Genomic DNA, 22317 nt, shown 5'->3' on the forward strand with positions numbered 1-22317 from the left:
TTGTGAAACGCTTGGATAGAGTAGACAGACAGTATCTTTTTCCCATGATTGAAAGGCCTAGTACCAGAGGGTATGCATTTAAGGTGAGGTGAGTAATTTCAAAAGAGAGATGAGGAGCAACTTCTTACATAGAAAGTGGTGAGTGCCTGAAATGTGCTCCCTGGGGTGCTGGTAGAGGCAGAAACTTTAGGGAAATTGGAATTTTAAGAGACATTTAGATAGGCATTTAAAAGTAAAGAAAGTAGAAAGACATGGACATTGTGTAGACATAAGATATTAGTTTAGTTGGTTATTTGATTACTAATTTAATTGGTTCTGCACAATATTGTGGGCCAAAGGCCCTGTTCCTGTGCTGACGTTCAGATGGAATACAGTGTAGGGAAGTGTATGGTCATGCACTTTCATTGAAAGAATAAAGGTGTAGACTATTTTCTAAACAGGGAGCAAGTTCAGAAATTGGAGGTGTAAAGGGACGTGGGAGTCCTCATGCAGGATTCCCCAAAGGTTAACTAGCAGGATGAGTTGGTGGTAAGGAAAGCATATGCAATGTCAGCATTCATTTTGATGGGACTAGCATATGAAAGCAACGTTTTATAAGGCATTGGTAAGACCACTCTTGCAGTATTTTGAGCCATTTTGGGAGGACCAATCAGGATAAGACAGTGAACAGTTTGACACTGAGATATGTAGAAGAACAAAGGGACCTGGGAACATGGATTGCTAATTCCTTGAAAGTGATATCACAGGTAGGGATGGTTTAGGCACATTGGCCTTCATAAATCAGAGCATTTAATACAGGAGTTGTGATGTTATGTTTAAGTTGTATTAGACCTAGGTGGGGCCAAATTTGGAGCCTTGTGCCTCCTACCTACAGGAAAGTTGGTCTATAAGCTTGAAAGAGAACAGAGAAAGCATACATGAATGTTGCCAGGACTTAAGGACCTGAGCTGCGTGGAAAGGTTGAATCAGTGAGGACTTTATTCCCTAGATTGTAGGAGGATGAGGGGAGAGTTGATGGAGGTATACAAAATTACAAGGGGTATAGATAGGGTGAATGCTTACAAGCTTTTCCCCCCTCAGGTTGAATGAGACTAGAAGTAGAGGGCATAGGTTTAGGATGAAAGGTGACATATTCAACAGGAATCTAGGTAGAAACTTCATTCAGAGAGTGGTGTGAGTGTGGAATGAGCTGCCAGCGCATATGGTAAATGCAGGTTTGATTGTAACATTTCAGAGAAATTTCGATGGGTTCGTAAGGTAAGTATAGAGAGCTATGGTCCAGATGCAAGAAGCTGGGACTAGGCAGAAAACTGGGTCAGCATGGACTAGATGGACCGATGGGCCTGTTTCTGTGGTTTTCCTGACTCTACGACTTGATAACTTTCAATGGATGAATCCAGGACCTTGCCAACACTTATTTTTGGTAACTAAGATGCACGAAGAGATAATGTTTCCTTTCAATACTATTTTTTCAATCTTGCTTTCCATCAGCAACGCAACTGACAACTCAAGAAGTTTGCAGATGTTCCCAGTAGGTTCTTCTTGTCTTATGCATTTATTCAACATTTTAAGTGAAAAAAAAGTACAGATTCAAAGCAGCTGCTTATTCCATTTACAATGTGCATATTTCTTATCAGTTAATATTTTATTTTTGCTGTAATCAATTATAGGTACAAAAAAGTTGTTAATCTTATTTTTGCCTCAATCAAAAGAATTTAGAGTGGAGTTAACTTATCATAATTTGTCTGATTTTAAAAAAGTCCTGAAATTAAATTGATCTCAGGCAAGAGCAGAAAATAGAAGAGAAAATCAGCAAGAGTTTTATACTGATATCTGCCTTATTTATAAACAGATGTGGGAGATGTGGCAAGATTATAGACATAATAAAACTGAGTATAAATAAACAAATTCTGGATCTGGTTGTCTTAGTGAATTATCTCAGTTTAATTCATTGTTTCAGTAAATATCAGACTTTAATTTTCTCGATAGAATGGTAATATATCTTACCCAAAGCTTCCTGTATTTTTATAATTAAATTTTGAATTCTCCATTTCTTCTCCCAAGCAAGAGTCTGGCAATGTTGGCACTGAAAAATTAAAGCTATTTGATACGAGCATGCTTCTCAGGGGGATGTAGTCCTTTCCATCCTGCCAATCACAACATGTTTTGTTATAAATATAAAAAATAATGATGATGTTAACTAATGTTTATGATGTTTATGAGGACATTAGCTAATAGCAGTAAAAGCAAAAAGCTATAGATGCTGGAAATCTGAAGTGAAAATCTGGAAATACTTAGCAGTCAGCCAGCGTTCTTCTCAACTTTTTAGTACCTGCTGAACACTTGCTTGTAATAAATCTCCAAGTCTCTCCACAAGTTTTGTGAATGTAGGCCGCTGTTTGGGTTCATTATGCCAGCAGTCGAGTAATATTTGATAGCTGGAATGAATACCCAATGAATACTTAGCTTCTTTGAGTTTTAAATATACAGTTGTTTCATTAGGTTAATTTTACATTTAATTAATGTAAAATATAATTTTAAGTAACACTTATAAACATCACATTAAAATCAAATTAGTTTTATACAATCTATTTCTTTCAGGTTTCTCAGAGAGGGAGTTGATATTAAGTTGGTTATAGTCTTAACTGAACTCCACAATGTTGATTGTAAGACATTTGGCAAACCACAACAAAATGGGTAGAAGCAGGAGTCACCCAGTTAGCCTCTATAGAACTTGTCTAAATTTCAAATAAATCATAGCTACTCAGCCACTTCAGATTCACATCCTTTAGTGCCCCAGTCCAACAAAAAATCCAGGCTCCAACATAGCAGAGGACAAGACACATGAAGCACAGATTTAAATGTGAGACAAGCAAGAAATATGTTGCATTATTCAAGCTGAAACATGCCACATTCCAGCAGTTGTTCATGTAGAAGTCCAAATGAAAATAAGAGCCTACAGAAGAAGACTGAGCATTTGATAGATGGGCCCTTGGAGCAATTTCAAAAGTCCCTGCCTGATTTCCACCAAGCAGGCCAGAATAACATCATGACTGTCAACAAATTAAGGCAGCATATTCCACAGACCCTGAAACATTTATCTTGTCCCATTCCTAAACGTACTATACTGAATCTATACCTCTCAAGAACAGCCCGTCTCGCACCTATTATATTCTTTCATTATTAAAAATATGCCTGGAAAAGTAATCCATATACACCATAAGACTGTAGGAAAGAATTCAGCCATTTGGACCATCAAGGCTACTCCGCTATTCTATCATGGCTGCCTTATTTTCCTTCATATTTCTGCCTTCTCCCCTGAACCTTTGACACCATCACTAATCAAGAACCTTAAATCAAGTAACCAACTTCTGCTTTAGATATACCTAACAACTGCCTCCATAGCTGTCTGTGATAATGAATTCCATAAATTCACCATCCCCTGGCTAAAGAAATTCCTCCTCATCTCTGTTCTAAAGAGACATCCTTCTACTCTGAGGATGCACCCGCTGGTCCTAGAGCATCCCACTATTGGAAACATCCTCTCCATGTCCACTCTGTCTAGGCCTTTCAATATTCAGTAGGCTTCAAAGGGATCCCCCTTCATTCTTCTAAATTCTAGTGATTACAGGCCCAGAGCTATCAAATGCTCCTCTGCTTTCATGACAAAGGCTGCAATTATTGTAATCACAGAGGTAACACAGACTGCTCTTAGCTTGTTTCACACATTTTTTAAGAACGTCACTAACAACCTTTTTCCATATTCACTGCTGAGGAAATCCATTACATCAAGTGAGCTATAACTTATAACGACCTGGTGTTTTATTGCACTCTCTCACACATATACATGTTTACAATATGTATTCTGTAAATTAATTTCTACTCTTTAAATACAAATATGAATTGTGTTAGTTTAATTCATTTTAAAATCTACAAATGATAATTAGTCACTTATTTTGGATCAATTTCAGAGAGGGTCAAGGTTTTATTTTAGAACAAAGGTTATACTTTCTAACTTCCAGCATAATAGAAGACAAAGTATGTAGGCTTTGAATATTTTCAAAATAGCAAATATTTGTTGCTTACATTTCTGGGGTTGAATAGTCAGGAGCTCGCATCCTTGTGCCCTCTTTTAATCTTCGACAAAATTCCTCATCGATTTGGACTCCTGGGTACGGTGATGCACCTGAATCAGATACGTAAATAAGACCATGTTTTAAGAGTAACTACAAGGATAGAAATTGCAGATGATAACAAAATTATGTCAATAACAATCTATCTAAAGCAAGTTTGTGTCAGAGTCAGATCTGACAAAACCTATAAACTGATATTGGCAAGTTAGTGGATGAAGGGGTAGAAGTATCAACTTTCATCTTTTCATTATTTCCCATTGGGAAACTGTTCAGATTTAAGCACAGCAATCACTGCTTTAAAACTGATGGATTCAACTAAAGTAAATGTCAAGAAATAACCCTTTTTCTGCATTAATATACATATATAGAAACCAGCATCATTCTGAACTAACATATTACTGGTTATTTATAAACCCCAGAGAAGCTGAAAAGAAGCTTGAGAAACAGGTAATTGAGATACAAGCATAAAGTCAAAGATTATTGACATTGGTTTATTAATATCACATGTATCATGATACAATGAAATGCTCGCCTTGCATACTGTTTGCAACAGTAGCTGCTTGGATGATGTAACTTCAGCCCACTCAGTCTGTGCTGGCCATAAAGTATGCATTCACACTATTCCTACATTAGTTCTAACTTTGTTCTGGCCACATTCCCATCAATTCCTCTCAGATTCTGTGACTCATCCATTCACAATGGGCAGTTAACAGGACCAGTTCACGTACCAACCTACTCATCTTTTGGACGGAGCAGGAAACCAGAGCACATGGGGCATGTGGGTGGGACATGAATCCTTCACGTGTTAAACTAGAGCTATGTCCAATATTCACCCAGTCCTACTCCAATACATAGAGGTGTGCAGTGCTTAGTAAGTTAGTTTTCAAAGGAATACCCAGAGATTTTTGCCCTCATACCTCTCTCCACTTTCTTTAGAACCTCTTTAAGCAGCTCATGATGTCATTTGTCTGGCTCTGGATGAGTCTGAAGAATAGTAATACAATGACTGCTGTATATTACGGAGTAAAATACCAAACACTGGCAGGCAGCTAGTGTATTATAGCCTGGTAATGTAGGAGCAAGCACTTGATCCTTTTCAAAATTATACACTAATGATTAATGGACAATAAAATAAAGGAGAGTGGGACAAATGAAGGCCCTAAGATGTCCATAGGAATGACTAAATAAACTAGGCTTTGAGAAATAGGTAGAAACAGGATGGAATATCACAATAATTATAGTTGGTCCCAGGACACACAGACCAAGATAAATTACTATTTGTTCTGTCTGAAAGTTCCATAAATATCTTGATAATTTCCACTAGCATATTCCTTTCCTTCACTGAATGGTGCTGATCATCCATGATCCAAGTCAAACAGCTAATTCAGTTGACAGGCCTGGTTAATATCCACTCCATTCTCAGTTTACATGGAGAAGAACAGAGGCACAGGCAGCACACCATTCCCCTCCTATCCAGAGAATAACCTATCTAAACACTTGAACATAGAGTCATAAAGTCGTAGATCACTACAACTCAAAAACAGGCCCTTTATTCTGCCTAGTCCCATCAATCTACACCTGGACCAAAGACCTCCATTCGCCTTATCCAAACTTCTCTTAAATGGCGAAATCAAACCCACATCACCACTTCCACTGGCAGCTCATTCCACATACCACCCTTTGAGTGAAGAAGTTCCCCTCATGTTCCCCTTAAACATTTCAACGTTCACCCTTAACCCATGGTCTCCAGTTTTAGTTTCTCCCAACCTCAGTGGAAAAAGCCTGCTTGCATTTGCCCTACCTACTCTCCTCATAATTTTGTACACCTCTATCAAATCCTCCCTCATTCTCCTATGCTCCATGGAATAAAGTCCTAACCTATTCATCCTTTTCTCTATAACCCAGGTCCTCAAGTCTCAGCAACATCCTTGTAAAATTTCTCTGTACTCTTTGAATCTTACTGATAACTCTAAATGCACACAATACTTTAGATAAGGCCTCAGTAACGTCTTATACAACTCCTGTACTCAATACCTTGATTTATTGCTTGAAGTTCTCTTTACATCCCTATCTACCTGTGATGCTACTTTCAAGGAAGTATGGATCTGTAATCTCAGATCCCTCCATCCTACTGCACTCAATACCCTACCATTCACTTCAAGTTCTACCCTGATTTGTCCTACAACATCTCACATTTATCTGCATTAATTCCATTTGTCTTTCTTCAGCCCATTTTTCCAGCTGGTCCAGATCCTGCTGTAAGTGTTGCTAGCATTCCTCATTGTCCACTACACCCCCAATCTTGGTGTGATCCACAGATTTGCTGATTTAGTTTACCACAACAAAAGACCCCACACCAATCCCTGCCACACACCACTTGCTGCAGACCTGCAGTCAGAGAGGCAACCATCTACTACCACTCTCTGGCTTCTACTGCAAAAACAAAGTTGAATCCAATTTACTACCTCATCCTGAATGTCAAGTGACTGAACCTTCTAACCTACCACCCATTTTCTTGTCAAAGGTCTTGCTAAATTCCATGTAGACAACATCTATTGCTTTTCATTCATCAAATTCCCTAGTAACCTCCTTGAAAAACTCTTTAAGATTGGTTAGACGTGTCCTACCATACACAAAGCCACGTTGACAATCTCTGATCAGTCCATGTCCATCAAAATATTTATACTGTACATCCAGTTCCTTCCAATAACATTACCCACTACTGATGTGAGGCTCACCAGCCTATAGTTTCCCAGCTTATTCTTAGAGCCTTTATTTGAAGAACAGAACAACATTAGCTATCCTCCATTCCTCCAGCACCTCACCTATGGCTAAGGAGTTTTAAGTACCTCTGCTGGCTCCTGCAATATCTGCACTAGCCTCACACAAGGTCCAAGGGAACTCCTTGTCAGGCCCTGGGGATTTAGCCACTCTAATTTGCCTCAAGAAAGCAAGCATAATCTATTTTAGAACATTTATTTTAGATGTATAAAGTGGACATAAGCTAGCTGCAAAAAAAGGGATTGGAACTATGCTGAGCCACGTGGCAGAGTCTGCTTGAATTAATACATTACAGCCTAGTTAATTTTATTTGGTTCTAAGCACTCTTCACTTACACTCAATTGCTCTTAGATAATATATTATTTCTCAGCCAGTCTCATGACTCATGGCTTGTATTCACAAAATATTCTTAAGTTGAGGGATGAAATTTGCAGGTTATTAATCATTTCAAAGTGATGGGACTAGTTTGAAAGCTCCAGAGACCCATATTCCATACTGACCTCAGGAAATGACCTTGTAGATTTTGCTCATTCTCTCCATAACTACATTTGGGTGCTCCTCCCAAAGGTACATTAATAGTTTAAATGGTAAATATCAGCTGCCCCCCCCCAAAGAAATCACAAGGGAAGTTGATCGGCTTATATGAAACTGTATACACTGCAGAGTTGGAGTGGATAAGGAAAGAGGTATGGATCTAATGAGGTTTCTCCTTTGAGTTCTAATGGAGTCAGAACTAAATGGTCTCAATGTGCATTGTTATAAGGTAAGAAATGAAGGGTCTATTTCTATGCTGTATTTTTCTATGACTCAATGACTATTCATTGAGTGAAGACTGGTGGAGGTGCATCAAATGCAGCTTATGTCAGATCTCTACACAGAGCTCACTTCACTGGTGATCATAATTGAGGAAGCCCAGAAAGCTCAGACCATTGTGACGCTGAAAGGATGTGCTTAGGGTGAGATTGAGAAGCAAGAAAGAGAATTTCAGAATCAAAAGACTGCTAGACTGTGAGTCAATTTGGTTGAGCAAGTGAAGCTGCATGTGTTATTCGGAGCAAGAAGGCTGTGAGTAGATGGCTGTTTCTGGAGCGAAGGGATTTTTTTTACTATTCAGGGTAAAAGAGAGGCAAGACTGCTCAGGCGCATGACGTCAGCCAGTGGAGCGCGAAAAAGTTTAAAAAGGCAAGGAATCTTCAACAGTTTTTGATTTGGAGCAAGAAGGCTGCCAGTGAATGACTGATTTCCGGAGCAAAGGGATTTTTTTTTAACTACTCTGGGTAAAAGAAAGGTAAGACTGTGCAGGCACATGATGTCAGCCAGTAGAGTGCGAAAGGTTTAAAAAGAAGACCGCCATATCCAGTGGGCAGTGGAGTGAGAAGGAGGCAGAGTGAGAGGGCTTTGGCTCAATGGGCTTAGGTGGTAACGGGACGAGGTGAGGTAGGTTTACCTGTGTTACTTGTGGAAAGGAGGAAGTATGTGTGTGAGGCCGGTGTTCTGTGTTCGGTGTCGGATGTGGAAGGTCCTGAAGTCTCCCAGCCTCCCGGACGGCCATATCTGCACCCGGTGTGTCGAGCTGCAGCTCCTAAAGGACCAAGTTAGGGAACTGGAAATGCAGTTCGATGACCTTCATCTGGTCAGGGAGGGTGAGGAGGTGATAGAAAGGAGTTACAGGCAGGTGGTCACACCAGGGTCAAGGGACACAGACAAGTGGGTCGCAGTCAGGAGTGGGAAGGAGAAGAGTCAGGTACTAAAGAGTACCCCTCTGGCTGTACCTCTTGACAATAAGTACTCCTGTTTGAGTACTGTTGGGGGGGGGGGGGGGAGCAGCCTACCTGGGGAAGCAATGGTGGCCGTGCCTCTGGCACAGAGTCTGACCCTGTGGCTCAGAAGGGTAGGGAAAGGAAGAGGATGGCAGCAGTGATAAGGGACTCTATAGTTAGGGGGTCAGACAGGCGATTCTGTGTACGCAGGAAAGAAACTCGGATGGTAGTTTGCCTCCTAAGTGCCAGGGTCTGGGATGTTTCAGAACACGTCCAAGATATCCTGCAGTGGGAGGGTGAACAGCCAGAGGTTGTGGTACATATTGGTACCAATGACATAGGTGTGGAAAGGGAAGAGGTCCTGAAAACAGACTACAGGGAGTTAGGAAGGAAGTTCAGAAGCAGGACCGCAAAGATAGTTATCTCGGGATTACTGCCTGTGCCATGGAACAGTGAGAATAGGAATAGAATGAGGTGGAGGATAAATGCATGCCTGAGGGATTAGAGCAGGGGGTAGGGATTCAGCTTTCTGGATCATTGGGACCTCTTCTGGGGCAGGTTTGACCTGTACAAAAAGGATGGCTTGCACTTGAATCCCAGGGGGACCAATATCCTGGCAGGAAGCTTTGCTAAGGCTACTGGGGAGAGCTTAAACTAGAATTGTTGGGGTTTGGGAACCGAACTGAAGAGACTGGGGAAGAGGAGGTTGGCTCACAAATAGAGAAAGCTTGTAGACAGTGCGAGAGTGAGGATAGGCAGATGATAGAGAAGGGATACGCTCAGACCGAAGGTTTGAGATGCGTCTATTTTAACGCAAGGAATGTTGTGAACAAAGCGGATGAGCTTAGACCGTGGATCAATACTTGGAGATATAATGTAGTGGCCATTACAGAGACTTGGATAGCTCAGGGACAGGAATGGTTACTTCAAGTGCCGGGCTTTAGATATTTCAGAAAGGACAGGGAGGGAGGCAAAAGAGGTGGGGGCGTGGCACTGTTGATCAGCGATAGTGTCACGGCTGCAGAAAAGGTGGATGCCATGGAGAGATTGTCTACGGAGTCTCTGTGGGTGGAGGTTAGGAACAGGAAGGGGTCAATAACTTTACTGGGTTTTTATAGGCCGCCCAATAGTAACAGGGATATCGAGGAGCAGATAGGGAAACAGATCCTGGAAAGGTGTAATAATAACAGAGCTGTCGTGATGGGAGATTTTAATTTCCCAAATTGATTGGCATCTCCCTAGAGCAAGGAGTTTAGATGCGGTGGAGTTTGTTAGGTGTATTCAAGAAGGTTTCTTGACACAATATGCAGATAAACTTACAAGAGGAGAGGCTGTACTTGATTTGGTATTGGGAAATGAACCTGGTCAGGTGTCAGATCTCTCAGTGGGAGAGCATTTTGGAGATAGTGATCATAATTCTATCTCCTTTACAATAGCATTGGAGAGAGATAGGAAAAGGCAAGTTAGAAAAGCGTTTAATTGGAGTAAGGGGAATTACGAGGCTATCAGGCAGGAAATTGGAAGCTTAAACTGGAAACAGATGTTCTCAGGGAAAGTATGGAAGGAATGTGGCAAATATTCAGTGGATATTTGTGTGGAGTTGTGCACAGGTACTTTCCAATGAGACAGGAAAATTATGGTAGGGTACAGGAACTGTGGTGTACAAAGGCTGTAATAAATCTAGTCCAGAAGAAAAGAAAAGCTTACAAAAGGTTCAGAGAGATAGGTAATGTTCGAGATCTAGAAGATTATAAGGCTAATAGGAAGGAGCTTAAGAAGGAATTTAGGAGAGCCAGAAGAGGCCATGAGAAGGCCTTGGCGGGCAGGATTAAGGAAAACCCCAAGGCATTCTACAAGTATGTGAAGAGCAAGTGGATAAGATGTGAAAGAACAGGACCTATCAAGTGTGACAGTGGGAAAATGTGTATGGAACAGGTGGAAATAGCAGAGGTACTTAATGAATACTTCACTTCAGTATTCACTATGGAAAAGGATCTTGGTGATTGTAGTGATGACTTGCAACAGACTGAAAAGCTTGAGCATGTAGATATTAAGAAAGAGGAGGTGCTGAGCTTTTGGAAAGCATCAAGTTGGATAAGTAGCCAGGACAGGATGAGATGTACCCCAGGCTACTGTGGAAGGTGAGGGAGGAGATTGCTGAGCCTCTGGCGATGATCATTGCATCATCAATGGGGATGGGAGAGGTTCTGGATGATTGGAGGGTTGCGGATATTGTTCCTTTATTCAAGAAAGGGAGAAGAGTTAGCCCAGGAAATTATAGACCAGTGATTCTTACCTCAGAGATTGGTAAGTTAATGGAGAAGATCCTGAGAGGCAGGATTTATGTACATTTGGAGAGGCATAATATGATTAGGAGCAGTCAGCATGGCTTTGTCAAAGGCAGGTCGTGCCTTATAAGCCTGTTTGAATTTTTTGAGGATATGACTAAACACATTGATGAAGGAAGAGCAGTAGATGTAGTGTAAATGGATTTCAGCAAGGCATTTGATAAGGTACCCCATGCAAGGCTTATTGACAAAGTAAGGAGGGGTGGGATCCAAGGGGACATTGCTTTGTGGATCCAGAACTGGCTTGCCCATAGAAGGCAAAGAGTGGTTGTAAATGGGTCATATTCTGCAATGGAGGTCTGTCACCAGTGGAGTGCCTCAGGGATCTGTTCTGGGACCCTTACTCTTTGTGATTTTTATAAATGACCTGGATGAGGAAGTGGAGGGATGTGTTAGTAGGTTTTCTGATGTCGCAAAGGTTGGGGGTGTTGTGGATAGTGTGGAGAGCTGTCAAAGGCTACAGTGGGACATTGATAGGATGCAAAACTGGGCTGAGAAATGGCAGATGGAGTTCAACCCAGATAAGTGTGAAGTGGTTCACTTTGGTAGGTCAAATATGATGGCAGAATATAGTATTAATGGTAAGACTCTTGGCAGTGTGGAGGATCAGAGAAGCCTTGGGGTCTGAGTCCATAGGACGCTAAGTAGCTGCGCAGGTTGACTCTGGTTAAGAAGGCCTATGGTGTATCAGCCTTCATTAATCGTGGAATTGAATTTAGCAGCTGAGAAGTAATGTTACAGCTATATAGGACCCTTGTCAGAGCCCACTTGGAGTACAGCACTCAGTTCTGGTTGCCTCACTAAAGGAAGGATGTGGAAGCCATAGAAAGGGTGCAGAGGAGATTTACACGGATGTTGCCGGGATTGGGGAGCATGCCTTATGAGAATAGGTTGAGTGAACTTGGCCTTTTCTCCTTGGAGCGACGGAGGGTGAGAGGTGACCTGATAGAGGTGTATAAGATGATGAGAGGCATTGATCGTGTGGATAGTCAGAGGCTTTTTCCCAGGGTTGAAATGGTTGCCACAAGAGGACACAGGTTTAAGGTGCTGGGGAGTAGGTACAGAGGAGATGATAGGGTTAAGTTTTTTACTTGGAGAGTGGTGAGTGCATGGAATGGGCTGCCGGCAACGGTGGTGAAGGCGGATACGATTGGGTCTTTTAAGAGACTTTTGGATATGTACATGGAGCTTAGAAAAACAGAGGGCTATAGGTAAGCCTAGTAATGTCTAAGGTAAGGACATGTTCGGCACAACTTTGTGGGCCAAAGGGCCTGTATTGTGCTGTAGGTTTTCTATGTTTCTATGTTTGTGCAGAATCATTTTAAGATAAGAACTATTTATATTTCGTATACCAAACCAGATGTCATAAGGTCATAGAGACAAAAAATATAGATACAGGCCCTTCAGTCCAACTTCATGTTGACTGTGCTGCGGAGCAAGCTAAACCCATCTGCCTGCATTTGACCTATCATCCTCTAAACCTCTTTTATCCATGGACTTACCTAGATGGCTTTTAAATGGCAGTTCATTTCAAACATTCACCATCCCTTTTGTGAAGAAGCTGCCTCCAATGTCCCTTTTAAGTCTCTTGCTTCTGATGTTAAACCTATGTTTTCATGTTGTTAGAACACTCTTCCTTGGAAAAAGATTATGTGCTTTCACCCTGTCTATGCTTCTCGTGAACTTATATATATCTCTATCAGTTCTCCCATCAATATCCGAAATTCGAAGGAACAGTCTGTGCAGCTTCCTAGGCCTTTAAGTCTAGGCAACATCCTGGTAAATCTTTTCTACTTTAGTAACATCTTTCCAATAATAGGAAACCAAAACTGTATAGAATACTCCAGGTGTAGCCTCATCAACATCTTACACAATTGTAAGATAACCTCCCAACTCTAATACTCAGTGCTCTGACAAAGGCCAGCACACTGAACCCTTCTTTATCATCCTATCTACTTGTGATGCCACTTTCAGTTAACTATACACTTACATTTATAGGATTCCCCTGCAATAATACAACTCAAGGCCTTACTATTCACTGTATATGTTCCATCCTGGTTTTGATTTTACAGAATGAAATACATATCTCACATTTATCTGGATAGAAAGCCACTTGCCAATCCTAAGCACACACACCAGCTGATCAAGATCCCCCTGTTATTTTTCATAACCTTCTGCACTATCTACAACACCACACACAAAATGCTGGTGGGACACAGCAGGCCAGACAGCACCTATAGGGAGAAGCACTGTCGCGTTTCGGGCCAAGACCCTTTGTCAGGACCTCTCCTTTCAGTTAGTCCTGATGAAGGGTCTCGACCCGAAACGTTGACAGTGCTTCTCCCTATAGATGCTGCCTGGCCTGCTGTGTTCCACCAGCATTTTGTGTGTGTTGTTTGAATTTCCAGCATCTGCAGATTTCCTCGTGTTTGATCTACAACACCAACTATTTTAGTATGATCTCACACTTACTAACCAAGCCGTATACATTCACAACCAAAATGTTTCTGTAGATTACAAACAACAAAGGTTCCAGAACCAACCTCTGTATCGCATCATTTGACACAGGCCTCCAGTCTGATAAACAACCCACAACCATCACTCTGTGCTTCCTACCACTGAGCCAATTATGAATTCAGTCTGCAATTCCCCCCTGGATCGCATGCACTCTATTCTTCCAGACTAGCCCGCCATGAGAGACAATAGGGTCCATATAAACCACATCCTCTGTCCTACCTTCATCTATTCTTTTGGTTACCTCCTCAAAGAATTCCAAAAGATTTGTCAGACATGACTTCCCACAGACAAAGCCATGCTGACTGTCCTGAACCAGACCCTGTTTCTCCAAGATCCTATTCCTCAGAATCCCCTTCCAACAATTTACCCACCACCAATGTCAGACACTCTAGGATATAGTTTATTGGCTTGTTTTTGTTAAATTGCTATAAACAATTTTGGAGGATACTTAGTATAAATTGGCATGAAGATCAGCATGACATCACGAGCAAAATGGTCTGTCCAGCACTGTAGTATCTCTATTCAATGTTCTAATGGTACCACATTAGTCACTCTGTACAAATGTTTGTACATGTCTGTATGAACATTGAAATTCACGTTTTCATTAATATTATGTACAATTTATGCATGTCAACTGTAGCCATAAGGAATCCTTTATCTGAATATAATACTTAGATGTAGATATTATGACATACCTAAGGAAAATATTTCCCACAATAAAACTCCGTAAGACCAGACATCACTTTGAGTATTGTAAACTTTGTCAAATATAGATTCAGGGGCCATCCATTTGAGAGGGAGCCTTGCCTGCAAATATTGATGATCAAGATTATTGACATGACTAGCTCCTTAAGCAAGTAATCCTTAAATTTTACTTGTCAAGTTATTTGCATCTTTTCAAATAATCCTTTCAAATGAACTTACATCTCCCTTTCGTACATAATCAGGATCTTTATAAATATCTCGTGCAAGTCCGAAGTCACAGATCTTTACTACATTGTTCTCAGATAAAAGGATGTTTCTTGCTGCCAGATCTCGATGGATGCACTGTAATAAAAGAGTTGCATTCTCAAAACTCATTTCCTCAATCATTGCCATGGGTTTCCTGATATCATTATTTATAAGGAAACTTATTTAGTAAAACTCCTTTGCCTAATGTTACAAAATATATAATTTAACATTTTTCCTGGGGAAGTAGACAGAAGTAAGTAGGATGTCTGCTTGAGTTCCTCAGAACTTACGTAACAAATGTATTTGTTTTCTGATATCACAATTTGAAAGTAAGTCATTAAATGTAATAATTGTTCATTGCAGTTCTGGATGGGAGGAAGAGCTGGGCGTCACAAATCCAGCCACAAATGCTTCAGCATAGCTTACGTGAACATTTCAACTTGGCAACAGATAACAGGTAAGAAAACATTCCTCTGTGATTTTTCCATGACATTTTCACAGTGCTACAGAACAAAGCATGAGATCCTCCATGTGTCATGCAACACAAAGAACAGAGGAAGATGTGTCAAATAATGAATGGGGAATGACTCTCATTCCATTGACTATTGGCTCCCTGCCTTAACTGTACCAATTACACTAGTTTAGGCAAAATAACACTTCCGATTTGTTCCAAACTATTGGTGGTACTAGATTATATACAGTACTATCTTTAACAATTCTAATACTTCAAAGGAGATGGTTACAAATGTTAGATATGTCAGAATTCTCATGTTTGAACTGGAATTTTATTGAACTATTTACAGTTTTCTAATTTGAAATGTGATTCAATTTAAAATGTTGCTTAAATTTTGGGATTTTTAACAATACATACAGAGATAATTAATATACAATAGACTGCAGCTGATGTTGATATTCATAAGCATGTAGTTTATAAACATAGTAACATAAGATAAAGGAGGTGTAAATCCTTCACCCTCTTACACCTATCCAGTTATTCAGTAACTTTGTGACTGACCTTTCGCTCAACTCTATCATAAAACACTCCTCTTTTCCAAGAATTTACAAACCTTCTACATTATTCACAACTTAATGCATAATTTCAAAGAATCGCAAATCTTTTTCTTCATTTCAATTTTAACCAGCTGACATTTATTCTCATTGGATTCCCCAGGCAGGTAAACATCCTCCCAACACTTATGCTATCAACGCCCTTAGGAGCTTTGTATCCTTTAATGTTCATTAAAGTTAAAAGTCCAAATTAAATTTATTATCAAAGTACATAAATGTTACCAAATATTATCCTGAGATGCATTTCTCACAGTCATTCACACCAGAACGATGAAACACAATAGAATCTATGAAAAACTACACACAAAGACTGACAAGCAACCAGTGTGCAAAAGAAAGCAAACTGCAAATACAACTGATTAAATAATACTGAGAACATGGTTTGCAGAGTCCTTGAAAGGGAGTCCATGGGTTGTGTTCAAATGAATTTTCATCAGTGGTTCTTGAAATAGTTTTAACTAACTGATTAATCATGTAAACCATATATGTTTTGAGAAATAATAGCCCATCTTTCAGCATTTTTACTTTACTTCTTAATCGTGGTGTAGTAAATGGATTTGCTCATTGTGGTGGTTAAATGCGTTCGTGAATTGCCAGCACTTTGCTAACACAACTGTTGTTGAAATTATATCACCTTTCTCTCTGTACTAAACACTTGGTGAATATAATGCTAATGCCACTCTATTCCATCAAAGTAATCTGCAAATTTTGCCAAAAATACATTGAATACAGCTCATTATTTCGCACAACCTAAAAGAACTTCAGTTCTTCCCATTGGAACCTGTGTACAGATTTCACAGCTACTGCTTTGTTGCCAAGCTGACTGCTGGGAACCAAGTTAACATTTAAAACAATTTCTCTGTGGTAACCATAGCATAACAACAGAAATGAAGATGGGAGAAAACATAGGGAAGGGCACATGATGTCCTCCAGCCTGCTCACTGCTTACTCTCCACTTCCTCCAATGTGATGAACTGGCCTGATTAACTGTTGTATAAAGAAACAACACACAAAATGTTGGAGGAACCCAGCAGGCCAGGCAGCATCTATGGAAAAGTGTAAACAGTCAACGTATCGGGCTGAGACCCTTCATTAGGACTGGAAAAAAAGATAAGAAGTTAGAGGAAGAAGATGGGGGAGGGGTGGAAGAAGTTCAAGGTGGCAGGTGATAGGTGAAACTGGGAGAGTGGGGAGGGTGAAGTAAAGAGCTGGGAAGCCGATAGGTGAAAGAGATAAAGGGCTGGAGAAAGGGGAATCTGACAGGAGAGGGTAAAAAGGGAAGGAGGAGGAACGCCAGAGGGAGGTAAAGGCCAGGTAAGGAGATGAACTGAGAGAGGGAAAAGGGAATGTGAACAGTGAAAGGAGGTGGGGCATTTATCGGAGTTTGTGAAATCAATGCTCATGCCGTCAAGTTGGAGGCTACCCAGATGGGATATAATGTGTTGCTCCTCCAACCTGAGTGTGGCCTCATCACAGCAGTAGAGGAGGCCATGGACTGACATGTTGAAATGGGAATAGGAAGTAAAATTGAAGCCGGTAGCAACCGGGAGATCCCGCTTTTTCTGGCAGACAAAGCATAGGTACTCAGTGAAGCAGGCACCCAATTTATGTAGAGTCTCATCAATATAGAGGAACCACACCAGGAACACGGAATACAGTGATGACCCCAACAGAATCACAGGTGAAGTGTCTCCTCAGCTGGAAGTTCTGTTTGGGGCCCTGAGTGGTAGTGACCCCTCACCCTCTCCTGGTTTCAATATCACCTACCACCTTGTACATCTACCTCCTCTTCTCCCCACTTTCTTGCTCTAACTTCTCATCTTTTTTTCCAGATGATGAAGAGCCTCAGCCAAAACATCGACTGTTTACTTTTGTCCATAGTTGCTGCCTGGCCTGCTGAGTTCCTCCAGTGTATGTGTTGCATAGATTTGCAGCATCTTGTATAAAGAGATGTCCAACATCAGACAGCAAACTACCTCCTGATCCGTGATTGGTGCATATAAGTCATACTATTGTTTAATAAAGAGCTGCAAACAGCAAAGAGAATGTCAATGACCCAGAACTTCATAATTTTTTATTTCGGTTACATTCAAACCTTTCTTGATGCTAAGAATTCCATGCCTCGGGCCACCTGAAAACTGTAACTGATTAGGTCCTCCATGGTAATTGGTTGCTTGTGTAAGTCATCACCATCTATCAATTATTCGAAAAGAAAGGAAATAATTGTTAATTTTGAATTGCTGTTGTTGTTATCATTTCAGTAATAAAGTTATCACTGCTGAGAGAACCATAAGATATAATTCTGTAACTTTAATGCAAATTATCTCTATATTCTTCAATCCCAGTGCAGTTTGAAAAGAAACTATCGCATTCACGAATCCCAAACAAACAGTGATTTCTAGATTCAATGTAGAACGTCTCTGAGTTTGATCTTTCCTGAGCCTCATGAGCAACTCTAAACTGCATTCACTCAAGCTATCTGAGGCACAAACAGAAAACTAAAAGCTCTCCAGTATGTAACCTGGCTGACTCGGAGCAAACCTTGAAAGGATATAACAATTCAATGCCCAATCCACAAATATGAAAGAAATATCTGAGTGATACTTTTGTTATTTGCAATGCAATTGCATGACTTAACATAAAATTATTTTTGCAGCGCTATTTCTACATTGGTTAGCAAAAGAAGATCTCTATGTATTAAGGTAATTCTTTAGTATGAAATCCCTACCAATTCCATTATATCTATTTATCCCTTGTATCAACAAAAAAGTTTGAATATCAACAAAGTGTTCAGTCAAAGAATATTATTTGATGTACTTTCACCATGGATGCTACCTGACCTGCTGGGCATTTCCATTGTCTCCATTTATTGTTTCAGACATCAAATGGGTGCAATATTTTATTTTAGGCCAATAATAATGTTATTTGGACTAATCTAGCAAGAACCATGGGATAAGTATTGCCACAATCAACTCAAACACACTTTTGCTGTATCGTCCTAAATCTACTCAACATAATGATCCCAAATGACAAGCAATTACATCCTTCCTAGCCATTCATTACAGTTCACAATTGGCATTGTTTCTTATGATAGTCTATTCTCCCCCACATTCCTAGAGGTCATTAATCTTTCCTTTTCCCATAAAATCATTTTCCAGTAATTCTTCCTCAAATCTGCTGCATCACTGCTACGTGTCTGTTCTAAGTAACATATAAATCAGTGTCCTAAACTGTTTTTTCCCATTTGTTATGCAACAACTTGCTTTCAACAAGTGAAATTACAAATCAGGAAATTATTCTGATTAAAAACACATCATTGCACAAAAATTTATTAACGAGGTATAGGATGATATAGACTACTTTATTATGAAACCTCAAAGGTGAAAATTCACTATCTTGCAATGAATGAGTCATTTCAAATGAGTCTTTTCCTACAAGCTTTAATTTACTTTCTCTTTCCGTAGTCAAATTTGATTGCAATGTTCAAATTTTTTCTTTATTCTAGACAAGCCACAAAATAATGTGATTTTACCAATTGCTCTTTGTACTTTACCCAAGTGATTACTTGTCTGCAAAATATTGAAGATATTTGCAATACAAAATAAAAACAAGAGGTGTTGGAGGCATTTTGGAGATTAGGCAACACCTGCAGAGAAAGTGGAACAACTGACTTGTTGAGAATGAACAAGAGCAGAGTCTGGGAAAAGTAGTGCAAGTAATTTACAGAAGAGAAAGGAAAAAGACAGATGCCTGGAGTAAGTGACAAAATCAGCAATAATGCAAAGCAAAAGGAGCTGACTGTGGAGCAAATATGGTGAAGGGTTCAAAGGTTCATTTTTTATCAACGTATGTATGCCGTATGCAACTCTGAGATTTGTCTTCTCCATATAGCCATGAAACAAAAAAAAATCCACGGAAGTCAGTTTAAAGAGAAACTGCAAACCTACTCCACACAAAAAAGAACAGTAACAAGATTATCAACCCCCCCCCCAGGCCCCTACCCTGCACAAAACACAAGAACATCAATCCATAAACCCCCCTTTTGATGGAAATCAAAAATGGAAGTAGCAGATGTGTCATTACTGTAATACTTCTAAAAAATGTTGTATTACTAACATCCTGATAGGTCTAAGAGAAAATGAATAATTAAGATTTAATTACATTCATTGTTAAATTTAAAGGATGTAAAATGCCTGGCTGAAAGGTTAAGTTGAGCTTTGTTGGAACTTTGTATGCAGCAAATGAAATGAAAATTAAATAATAAATGATTGAATGGTAAAACATTGTCCATGAAAGATCCTTAGCAGTGAGCATCATACTTGGAATAATTAGACCTGAGCTATTCACTGGCTAGCACACATAAGAAAATAAACAGTTAACTGCAATGTTTGGCAAACAAAACTTTGTATTTCATTACATGAATCTTTGTGATACCTAATATTACTTAAACTTGGACACTCATTAGCTTTGTGGAATCACTTGAAACAAAGTATACTTAAAGTATTAATTATTGTTTGTTTTGGAGGACTTCATTGATTTTCTCCAATTGGAGTGTTGAGCAAGGTTAAGTCCATAAGGATGGGCATGTGTTCAGTGCCTTCTGCATGAGTTTCAGCACTCTTCCTCTCCCTATCACTAACTGCTGTCGGATGAAAGTTCTTGGGATCAACATTGGGATTGACCAGAGAGTATGAGGACTCGATGTGGGGGACTTTGGGTTCATGTTGCATGTTTTCCTGAATTCTGGTAACTTTTTTTGCTGTTTTTGAGTGGTTTGATCAGGGCAATTGATGTGGTCTGGGGCACTTCAGCAAAGAATGCCTTCCCCTACAGCCTGCAGTGGGCTAGCGGCACAACGCTGAACTGAACTAAACTGAATGCAACTGGGCTCCTGGTTTGATGTCTGATATTTTATGTGTTGTCCGCTTGCTTTTTGCTGTTAGCACAATTTGTTCTTTTTACACGGATTGGGTATTTGATGTTTTCTTCAATGGGTTTCACAATATTTCTTTGTTTCATGGCTGCCCGTGGGAGGATGAATCTCAGAGTTGTTTTCTGTATACATACTTTGATAATAAATCTACTTTGAATTCAAATGAGGAGCGGAAAGCTCTATCATCCATTCCTGATCTTTTCTCAGCATTGTCTCACTAATAAGCTGTTGGCTCTGTTGGAGGCTACAGTAACATTTCAGACCATTAGTTAATCACAGGGTCAAAACATGGCAATAATAAATCTGTAACATCTGCTGATATATGCTTTTTAATCCTGCCATGTTTGCTAACTCTGCTACACCCTTTCACCTCCCACAGATCAGTGGCAAAATAACGAAGTGAGGTTTCCTCCCTGCATTCCTGGACAACTACATGCTGATAAGAACATTTTCTTCTACACTTGGTACACATGTATTTTTATTCCTTTCCAAACTTGAAAGGTGTGTCTCCTCTTATTAAGAATATCCCACGGATGTTTATTAGATAGATAATCAGCAAGGACATCAAAGATACACATTCTGATGTAAAAATAACTTTGAAGGCTGTAAATCAGGAAGAAATCAGGAAGGAATCAGTTCTTACCCTCCTCTTCCTCTTCAACCTCACTTAGAGTTTTATCTTCATCAAATCCTGAGCTGGTGGAGCTCTCAGAGCTTGTGACACTAGCCAGCCTTCTCTTTTTCCCCTCCATGGGGATCTTTTCTTGAATTTGATTTGCCTGTAGTGTAGTTTCCTAGACACATAATACAGGACAAGAGCTTTAAAAATCGGTTGATATATTGAAAAATTAATAGCAAAGGTGCATCTCACACCAGTTAAAACCTGCAGCATCATTGGTATCAACACAGTTCTATATTGCACAGCCAGTTCACGAAGTAGTAAATGGATCTCTACTGCATTATGTTTCGTAAAAAGACAGAAATCATTTGCTGACATGAGCATCTTAAATATTCATTTTTCTTCATCCTTTTCTGCCCCACACCACCTGCTCCCTCCCTTATCACCTACTCTGCTCTGATATGGCAAGTCATGACTCAGGCATAGCAAGCAGTTAAATAGGAGAATAACTCCTACAGAAGTGTCATTGATCAACTGGTAAGAGGGTAGAAGGAAACAGATCATTTTTAAGTTTGGAGGCTGTGATAATTAAAGTGGTGCATGTACAGAGCTGGATCACTAGCTGTTCATGGTCTGTATAACTGATTTTCCATGTTGGCTGAAAGCACAAATCTGAGTGGGAGTGTGTTAATGGAGGAGGATGTACAAAGGCTTTAGGGTGTGATGCACCATCAATAACTCTCGGAGACGTGAGTTAAGGTAGGCTTTTATTGGCTGGAAGAAAGCACAAGCAGCAAGCGACCACCACACAACATCCTGGAGACTGAGGAAGGAGCAGTGCCTCCAATCGCCTTTATACCGGGGTCTGTGGGAGGAGCCACACGAGCAGTCAGCGGGGGGGGGGGGGGGGCCGTGTTCAGACAGGTATGTGTAGTTCACCACAGGGTGCTGATGAACGGGAAGGACATAGCAGAGAGAACATAATGCAAAATATGTGGAGTGATCTACACTGGTAGAAATAAAGAGAAAGGCAATTTTTTTTTTCTGGTAGTGTGAAAGCTATTGGAATCCAGATGCAATACCTGTTCTTGCTCATGAATCACAGCTAAAGTAGGCAATTAGGAGGGAAAACTGGTGTGATTTTTAATTTTTTTGACCTAAATTGATGTGAACAAACACAAACAACATCTGTGACCAACAATGATAG

At 40.1% G+C, this 22317-nt stretch overlaps 1 protein-coding gene across 1 annotated transcript in view; it reads right to left on the minus strand.

Annotated features, from left to right (window-relative positions):
- Window positions 1-22317, minus strand: part of flt1 (fms related receptor tyrosine kinase 1) — a 155935-nt gene that overhangs the window by 19178 nt on the left and 114440 nt on the right. Inside the window, exons 21-27 of the mRNA XM_073043818.1 lie at window positions 21135-21285; window positions 17654-17751; window positions 14464-14586; window positions 14235-14346; window positions 4087-4186; window positions 2333-2438; window positions 2008-2147 (exon numbers count right to left, since the gene is read on the minus strand). Coding sequence (XP_072899919.1) covers window positions 2008-2147; window positions 2333-2438; window positions 4087-4186; window positions 14235-14346; window positions 14464-14586; window positions 17654-17751; window positions 21135-21285 — 830 coding nt within the window. The remainder of the gene's footprint in view (window positions 1-2007; window positions 2148-2332; window positions 2439-4086; window positions 4187-14234; window positions 14347-14463; window positions 14587-17653; window positions 17752-21134; window positions 21286-22317) is intronic.

Source organism: Hemitrygon akajei, chromosome 4 (assembly GCF_048418815.1).
Source record: "Hemitrygon akajei chromosome 4, sHemAka1.3, whole genome shotgun sequence".
NCBI classification, from domain to species: domain Eukaryota; kingdom Metazoa; phylum Chordata; class Chondrichthyes; order Myliobatiformes; family Dasyatidae; genus Hemitrygon; species Hemitrygon akajei.